A 9,849-nucleotide genomic window follows, 5' to 3' on the forward strand; every position below is an offset into this window, starting at 1 on the left:
GTGTGTTTGAAATTAAAATTTTAATTGATACTTTTCATTATTAAATGAAATATGGTTTGTTTAACTAATATTTCTCTCGCCCTCACCCACGGTGCTTGTCACAATGGGATCAGGAACAGAGCAGAGATTTCGAACAGAGCTTACCATTGGTTAAGGACTCCCATGAAACTCCATTACACCCAGTTACCCCAAAATAGACCCAGCAATTTTTAGGACTGGCCAAATTTCCAAGTGGAGCTTACATTGTCCTTAGCCTTTCCTCCGTCCTAACCAGTCAACTTGTCACTCTACTAACATTATATGCCCTGCTTTTCAGCACTCACTCTGGAGTGGTTGGTGCTCAGAGTTTAAATTTCTGACCTTTGGCTTTTATCCCTTTTTGCTATACTGCTGTTATTATTATATCTGTGCACATAAATCACAAAAAATATTACAATCACATGTGATGAAGAAAATCTACATAGACTAGATGAGACAAGACTAGAATAGAATAGAATACAATAGAATAGATTAGAATACTTACTCTACTTGTTTGGACCATTCTGGAGGATTGCTGAATGTCATGAAGACACAATTTGTCAAAATTGTACACATGATGATCATGCTGAAAAGTGTAAGAAGTAGTTAAGGAAATCTTGTGGTAATGTCTAAATATTCATCAGATATCAAAACTATAATGGAAATAGGGACATTAATAAAAATGTGAATAATTTCATTAAAATTATGTAGTAAAATCTGGGGTCACACAAAAAATTGTTGGTTGAGGACATAGGCATTTATTATTTTCCATAAGGAAGAAGTATGTTGTTAGCCTCGACATGATTAATGGTCTTTAAATCACTGTCTGTGTCACAGCACAATTCAGAACTCTCTTTTTTCCAGAACATTTAAGTAAAATAGTTAAATTATGCACTATGATACAGATAATAGGGTGTAACTGATAATTTGTCATTTATACATTTGATAAAACCTACAAATGCAACAAAGCATTGTTCTCATATTTCAGACAGACAGGCTAAACACAGATTAGAAAACAGTTTCAACAAGAACAATCATTAATAACATGGACAATACTTGGAGCATTGAAAAGGATATGAGTGTATCAAAATTTTAATTGCTATTTGCCTGAATAGGTTAAAAGGACTAATGATATATAACGAGGGTGTGGCACTGAAACGGAAGATAGTTTTTCCTCTGTTAAGCACTATAAAGGTCTGAAGAGAAAAAGAGGAAACAGAAAAAAGAAAAAAGAGAGGGAGAGATATTAGTTACATATGTCAGGGTACATGGTGAGAGAGCACAGTCATTCACAAAAAAAAAAAATGACCAAGTTGAGAAATGCCAATAAACAACATACAGTGGGTACGGAAAGTATTCAGACCCCCTTAAATTTTTCACTCTTTGTTATATTGCAGCGTTAACATGACAAGAACTTTGGATTTCTCCAAAAATGACAGCCGCATTCAACACAAACTTGCAAAATGTATACAATATTCAAGAACACCCACATAACTTTTTCCTAAAGTAAAATAAAATATTAAAATTCAGGTCAAAGGCCATTTCTAAATCAAGCCCATTAAAACCCAGCTAGGGATATATTTATGCAAATGGAGCTAAGACAACTGCAGAAAGCGCTGGCAAAGAGATGGACCTCTTACAGGAACTCAGACTGTAATACTAACGCTAATGCTAACCACTAACACTGCGATCCATCAGATGCAGAAGTGCTGACTCCAGATAGTGTGTGTGGGACAGGGAAAAGCGAGAGGGAGGGGGAGGGAAGGAAGGAACGAAGGAAGGAAGGTGGGTCAAAAGCCCTGCAAAGCTCCTTTGCTCCTGCATAATGTAAGAAAAAAAAAGAGACAAAGAATCTTCATCCACATATTCATCATGAAAACCACATGAATCCAAGTTACACATACATACAGACTTCATGTCAAAGAAGTAAAATTGTGTTTTTATACATCTTCAATTATTTTTATTATCCTTTTTTCTTATTTTTTATTATCCCCCTGGTAAATAGTTTTCTTTCTTGTTTTTAGCATGAACCTCAGTAAGTTTTTATTATTGTTGATATTATTGTTTTATTGTTGTTGTTTTTTTTAGAGATTTTTACTGGAAAATAAGACAAAATACTGATTAAGACAATATTTCTTCAGCCCTGTGATATCACACACATAGAATAATTTATGTTGCACAAATCGCCACTCCAGTTACACACACACAAGGAAACACCACAGAGACGAGCGGATGAGAATCTACCTGAAATCTAATTAGATTAAAAATAGACAGCTGTCTGAAGGAGGACAAAATTAGCACCTTTACCTCAGAGTGTCCCTATCTCTCTCTATTTCTCCAACCCGTCTATTTTTTCACTGTATTTGTCTGTGTGTGTCTGTGCATTTAATCATGCCAAACACTACAACATGCTTAACAAAATCATAAATTAAAAGACAGCATATGTCAGACATAAAACGCTGCGTCTTCCGTCTGAAGACAGCTGTCATTTTGAGGCACAAAATCCCAAAGACTGTCACACTAGCAAAAGCTGTGAACCGCCCAGAAGGCTCCATGTGTTACTGAATACTGAGCACTGGTTTCCACAGAGTCTCTCTCACACACACAGACACACACACTGCGACAGACTGTGGGCTTCCTCCGGTGGCGGGAGCTCCCACTCTCACAATACTGCACTCGTTGCTGAGGACATAGCTGCAGCTCTCAGTACCATGGCCTAAAAATCTTTCTAATCTTCACTAAATCTTCATATTAATGAGCATCTTGTTTATCACTATGCAACACACTCATCCAGCCGCATAACCTCAACCGTCCCATCCGAATAATCCATGATCATAACAAATAGTTTCAATTGTGACTTCGACCCTTTGTCCTTGTGTCTATAAAAGGTAAGCGATTTTGCAGATGATGCATATGAGCAAAACTTAAACATGATACAAAAACATGGAGTTCAATGGTCATGTACATGTGATCACAGCCTTATGTCAACACCTGCACACACACAATGCAGCCTATGGTCTTTCCTTCTGACAGCATAAGTGATATGCTGCAAAGCTACTGAAAATTTCATCATCTACAGAGAAGAGAGCCAGAGAGACATGAAGATGTGGACAAGAGCTGAGGGAACTGCTGCGGGGGAGGAGGATGAGGAAAAGTGTGGGGGGGTGGGGGTCAATAGTGGAAAAACTGGATATAGCATCACTGTTGCACTTAACTCCGAGTATATCCGATCTACTCAACGTCACTGAATGCACTTACCGTAAGGCCTCAAATGGCCAACACCCCATCCAACCGCTAACCAACACGTCTTTATGTACAACTTTCAAGAACTGCTAAGATGCATCTATCTGTCTGTCTGTCCATCTTTTTGACAGCAAATAAAGTTATAATGACACGACTGATAATATTTTCAGTATTGCTAAATTAAGCAATAGGAATAATAATAATATAGATACAAAATATGGTAAATACGGCATAAACAAAATATAATCACTCATAATAATATACCATCCATTAATGTATGTATTAATAAAATAAAATGAAAAAAGTCATATAGATACAAAAACTGGTATAAACAAAATATAAATAAAAAGGTTAGGAGATTTTATTTATTTCAAAATAAATAAAATAAAGAGTAATAATATAGAGAAAAATATGTTACAAGCAAAATATAGTCACTCATAACCAGTGTTGGGGAGTAGCTAGCTACAAGTTGCGACACTACTAGCGCAAGTACATTTTTCAGTAGCGACGCTACTTTTAAAACAGTGTAGCTTTTCCTGTAGCTAACTACTTTTTCTAGCAAGTAGCGAAGTAGCGCGACCAAACGCTACATTCCGTTTTGCGTTCTGACGAATCACGAGCCTGAATAATAGCTGTTTTAAACTGATTATTTTTTCTTCTTTATTGCACTCCAGATCAAATGTTGGAGATCAAATTTTATGACTCCTCTGTATCCAGTTTAAGTTGCATACATTTGTTACGTTAGTAGCAATTTTGCATGCTGACAGTCAGTTTAAGATAATATAACTATATAACTATACAGTAGCCTATTTTATTATTGTGTGTATCAGATAGTTTACTAAATCAAATGATTGGGACACTTTTTGTCATTGAAATGGCTTGGAAAAGTGCCCCAATCAACCTGAATTCACCCTACTCTTTGAAATCATGATTGCATTACAGTATGTTGTTTTAAACCCCAAATATTTTACTTATAAATTCATTATATTTTACTTATAACTTCATTATAATTCTTCATTAATAATTATTTAGTTATTTGTAATGTTAATTGTAAAAAAAATGTATAATAAAAAGTTTCATTGTAGCTAGCTACTTTTTGATAGTAACTTGTAGTGTAGCTAGCTACTTTTTCAGAAGGGTAGCTTGAATGTAGCTTAACTACTTTAATTTACGAGTAGCTTGTAGCTGGTCAAACTACAGTTTCAGAGTAGCTTCCCCAACACTGCTCATAACAATAAACCATCAATTAATTTATCTGCTAATCAATCGACATAATACATTGTAGATACAAACTAGGGCTGTGCAAAAAATCGAATGCGTTTTTCATGCGCATCTCGTCAGTAAAGCCGCTTCTGGTGATTAGTAGTAAATCTCCAGCACGTGCTTTCAGATGGAGCGGCATTTACTACACAGAGCCGTAGTTCACTGACAAGCTACACAAAATCGCATTCAAAATCGGCAATGAATCACATGCGATTTTGTGTAGCTTGTCAGTGAACTACGGCTTTGTGTTGTAAATGCCGCTCCATCTGAAAGCACGTGCTGGAGATTTACTACTAATCACTAGAAGCGGCTTTACTGATGAGAGTCGCATGAAAATCGCATTCGATTTTTTGTCCAGCCCTAATACAAACATGGCATGAACAAAATATAATCACTCATCAAAGTCCTAAATCATCCATTAAAATAAACCTACATTATCAGACCTGAAATAACTTTTTACATCTGTCTCAAGAGGTCAAAGCCTCACACACAGCTGGTGCAATGACTGCCATCAGAAAACATCCCATATCACTCAGTCACAAACAAACAAACACATGTGACTACAGGGCTTCTTGAAGGTTTATCCGCCCATGACATTCTGAATGGCTCTTTCACCCCACTACTCAAGGGACCAGTAGAACTGCAACTCTGCACTTCTTCCCTGCTTTCCTCTTCTCTCTTTATTCACTTTAACCCTTCCCCACAATGCATGAGTATACCACAGCTGCTGCAGTTATAACAAAAAATACCAATGCCAAGAGGTAGAGAAGAAGGGAGGGCAGAAACGGGGATGGAATATGTTGGATGGAACACGCTGGCAGCAATGCACATTATTTCTGGTAATGTGAGGTGGTTATAGTAAAGTGTGCAAAAGATTATAAAAACACAGACAAGACCAATATTCTGTTTCCTCTACTAATTTTCTCTCAAAAATATCTCCTCTACTCCCACTGTATAACACATGCTACACTGTTCTCGGTTATGTAACACATACCTCTAGTGTACCAACAAGGAGGTGCTGATGTGGGTGCACCGCTCCATTACCCATACATACACACTGCCACTGAAAAGTTCTTACCAACTAACCATAAGGAGAATACACACACACAGGGAAAATTTTGTAAATTATTTGTAAAGTGTTTACATTAGCTGGGCAATATATGAAATATTTGCAACATTCTGTATTAGCTATGAGTTTGCTGATTATATAAACTTGCGAATACTGTGCAACACAGTGAATATTGTAATGATCTGAATGCACTTTTGAGACTAATTTCACAATCCTTTCTTATCTCAAAACCTGCAAGTGTGAGAATTCAAAAAGACATGTTGTAGCATCTCTGATTTAAACTTCAGTAGCAAAAACAGCATTAGAGCTGATTAGAGTTTGATTCAGTTCTGTTTTAGTTGCCTGTTTGAATGAATGGATTAAAAAATCAAAGATGCAAAGATTTGTTTGCATCATCCAACAAAAAATTTTGCATGTATCACAATGTTTTAGTAAAAAATACTGTATGTAAATATTATTTATTACTTTGTATTTTTAATTTGGTGCATATAAATAAAAAGTTAATTTAAGTTAGTTAATAAAAATTATTTGTAAGACTGATTATTTCTAATTTTTATGCATTTTATTTGCTTTAGACATTTTGAATATCTGATGAAAAAAAACACAAGTCGTCTCATAGCAAATACAAAATATTAAAGTATCGAACATATTCAAATGCCTGAAAAATTTGAGATATCATTTTTAATCTCTATCATGCCCTAATTCACCTAATTCTCCACCTTGTTACTGCTATTCTTATAGAACTCTATCTCCAGGCCAGGACTCCACCAACATCAATAAACAATTAATAAACAATACCCACTCTGTCCGTTGATATTGAATAGGAAACATTTAAACAAACAAATAATGTTTGTACACACTAGAATTATGCTTGCCTTAAAATCAGGAGAAAATTGTACATTCTGACACTGGAAGATCACAGTTTACCAAACCGTTCACTTTAGTATGAACAGTATGAACGATCCAATGCCATTTCAAATAAGGAAAAAAATATTTTTTATATATACTCCTTATATCCATTAATTGCTCAGATGAGGGTTTGTTCAAACTGAAATGTTAAAATTAAATATTAGGACTTTCTTAATCACATTACATCAAGCAAGCTAACACTATTTATATTTTATGTGGTTTACATCTAAAATGTAAATTTTTATGTGATTTTAAAGAGATTTACCCAAAAATGAAACATACCCGTAAGTTGTTCCAAACCTGTATGAGTTTCTTAAATAAAAGTAGATATTTTGAAGACTATGGATAACCAAACAGTTGCAGTCCCCATCGACTTCCATAGTATTTTTTTTCCATACTTTGGAAATTAATGGACCACCTACTGTTTGGTTACCCATATTCTTAAAAATATATTCTTTTGTGTTCAACAAAAGAACAAAACCCATACAGGTTTAGGCAAGTAAATGATGACAGAATTTTCATTTTTGGGTGAACTTCAACTTTCATTTTACATGCATTTTAACCCAAAATACAGGCGAGAAAATACTGCAAATTGTTAGTTGTCAATTAACTTTTGTTGAGAAACCTCAATTTCAACAAATATCTTTACTAACCACTTCTTTTTTTTAAAGAAATTGTAATTTCTCATGCTTATTTGTAACTATATCATCTAATCTGTTCATCCATCCAAACATATGTATAAGTTTGCAAGTTTGATTCACCAACATCTATCGCCACCACTCATTATCCTCTCTGCACTTTTCCAAACCTTTCCACCACTCTTTCCTTCAGTTCTCCCAGATGTTGGAGAGTGAAGCATTTAGAACACTTCTTAAATCATCATAGTGAGGAAAACTGTTTTCCACCTGCATGGAAGATGAATTCTATCAGGGATGATATGGGCTCAAAGCTCACTCACTTTCTTGTTCAAATAGAAGGGGTCCAAGTCCTCCAGGGGCACAGCCAACATGTTAGAAGGGACGTCCCCATAAATAAAGGGTACGCTTTTCCCCGCTTCCAAGTCAGTGTTGGGTTGCAGTTTGTTGTCATCATCGTCATCGCGGTGACTGCTGTCAGATCTGGGCTTAACAGGCTGCTTCTTCTCCTCCTCAGCGATGCGCTTCTCGATGTTGGCCAAAGTCTCTGGGGTGAACCTCTTGAAGCTATTGGGGCCTGGAGGTGCAAGCAGCTGCGCAGCCATATTGTCATCCTGCAGCAGAGTCCTCTTTATTTAGAAGCCATTCAGGACAGCCAGCTCTAGGAAAAGGAGGGGAGAGGGAGGTACCCGGACAGATGCAGAAAGGGAACAGTGAGGAAAGAAAAAGAACAGAAATTAAAATTCAAAAGACGTTAAACAAAACAAATAATTCCACACAAACAAATCAAACAAAAAGCTCTCCCTCTTTCTCTTTTTCTCACTCTTACACTCACACACACACACATTCATTACGTCCATTAAGAAGTAGATGACCAAGCAGAATAATACCAAATGCGCTGCAGCACTGGAGGCTCTACCTGTACATGTGTGTGCATGAGAGAGACAGAGAGACTGTACATTAGAGGGTAAGGTCATAACTGCATTACTGCCTTATCAACCCTCTGTGATGACCTGGATTATCTAACTAATATTCCAGTCCATGATGTCATCAAGCCCATTCTAAAAAAAACAAACATCATATTAAACATTCAGACATATTCAATGACTATATCACAAACTCTCCACTTTGCTCATTTTATACTAAGGTTATACATTAGACACACTATGCTGATTAAACACTTTATGACTGTTGTGCTTTTTCTTCTCAGACAATATAAAATGGAGGATTCTTTCTAAAGAGTTCATCTCATCATGCAAATGTCCAGCTGCTCAAGACTGTAGTCTTAACAAGTTAAAAGACAACATTATTGTCAAGTCATACTAGTCATTTCACATTTGTGATGATGTATTATGTTCTTACAGGAACTATTTCACCTGCTTTGATCTTACTTAAAGGGTTAGTTCACCCAAAAATGAAAATTCTGTCATTAATTACTCACCCTCGTGTCGTTCCAAACCCGTAAGACCTTCATTCATCTTCGGAACACAAATTAAGATATTTTTGATGCATTTTGAGAGTTCTCTGACCCTCCAATAAACAGCAATGTAATTAACACGATCAACGTCCAGAAACGTAGCAAGGAGATATGTAAAATAATCCATGTGACATCAGGGGTTCAACCGTAATTTTATGAAGCTACGAGAATACTTTTTGTACGCAAAGAAAACAGAAATAACGACTTTATTCAACAATTCGTCTCCTCCGCGTCACGCTGAGCATACGCTGTTTGCGTTCAGTGGATACTCTCCAAAACGGCACTACGGTGACGCGGAGGAGACAAATTGTTGAATAAAGTCGTTATTTCTGTTTTCTTTGCGTACAAAAAGTATGCTCGTAGCTTCATAAAATTACAGTTGAACCCCTGATGTCACATGGATTACTTTACATATCTCCTTGCTATGTTTCTGGATGTTGATCGTGTTAATTACATTGCTATCAATGGGAGGGTCAGAAATCTCTCAGATTCCATCAAAAATATCTTAATTTGTGTTCTGAAGATGAACAAAGGTCTTACGGGTTTTGAACGACATGAGGGTGAGTAATTAATGACAGAATCTTCAGTTTTGGGTGAACTAACCCTTTAATTTCTATTGCAAAGATGCATTTTTGTATGTGTGTGCTGACTGTTGACAATGAATCTCTATAGCACAGGATGGAGAAAATCTTGTTTCTGACTGATTCTCATAACCTAAATAATACAGAAAAAACAACACATGATGTGTCAATAAAGTCAATAAAGACTGCCATAAAGACTCCATAGGATAGAGAATACTGATAATTAACAAATATGACTAAATGAACTGTGCCCCTTTGCCATTTATGTTTGGAGTGACGGACCGGATATATTGACCAGACTGATTAGTCAGCCAATATCTGGCCATTTTGAGATCAACTCCGTCCAATTCCAAAATCCACTTATAAATAGATAAACAATTTACTTTTAACTTTTTTTGTGAATTTTGAGTACATTTTGTGTAAAATAATCTAGTTAAATTCCAGCATTTTTGTGTATATCTATCTTTCTAGATAGATAGATAGATAGAGACAGACAGATATAGATAGAACTGACCCCAAACTCAAAACTTTTCAACAGTAGTGTGTGTGTGTGTGTGTGTGTGTGTGTGTGTGTACTATACATGTATACACACACACGTATACACCGTTTAAAAGTGTGTGTGTGTGTGTGTGTGTGTATATATATATATATAT

The 9,849-nt window shown here is 35.9% G+C and overlaps 1 protein-coding gene across 1 annotated transcript in view; it reads right to left on the bottom strand.

Moving 5' to 3' along the window:
* LOC107667357 (sodium channel protein type 8 subunit alpha-like) overlaps window positions 1–9,849 on the bottom strand; it is a 76,133-nt gene that overhangs the window by 61,681 nt on the left and 4,603 nt on the right. The window contains exons 2-4 of the mRNA XM_016458986.1: window positions 7,461–7,798; window positions 1,096–1,214; window positions 524–613 (exon numbers count right to left, since the gene is read on the bottom strand). Of these exons, the coding sequence (XP_016314472.1) occupies window positions 524–613; window positions 1,096–1,214; window positions 7,461–7,742 (491 nt within the window). The 5' untranslated portion in view covers window positions 7,743–7,798. The remainder of the gene's footprint in view (window positions 1–523; window positions 614–1,095; window positions 1,215–7,460; window positions 7,799–9,849) is intronic.

This window comes from Sinocyclocheilus anshuiensis, unplaced genomic scaffold, assembly GCF_001515605.1.
Source record: "Sinocyclocheilus anshuiensis isolate Anshui unplaced genomic scaffold, SAMN03320099.WGS_v1.1 scaffold964, whole genome shotgun sequence".
Taxonomy (NCBI): Eukaryota; Metazoa; Chordata; class Actinopteri; order Cypriniformes; family Cyprinidae; genus Sinocyclocheilus; species Sinocyclocheilus anshuiensis.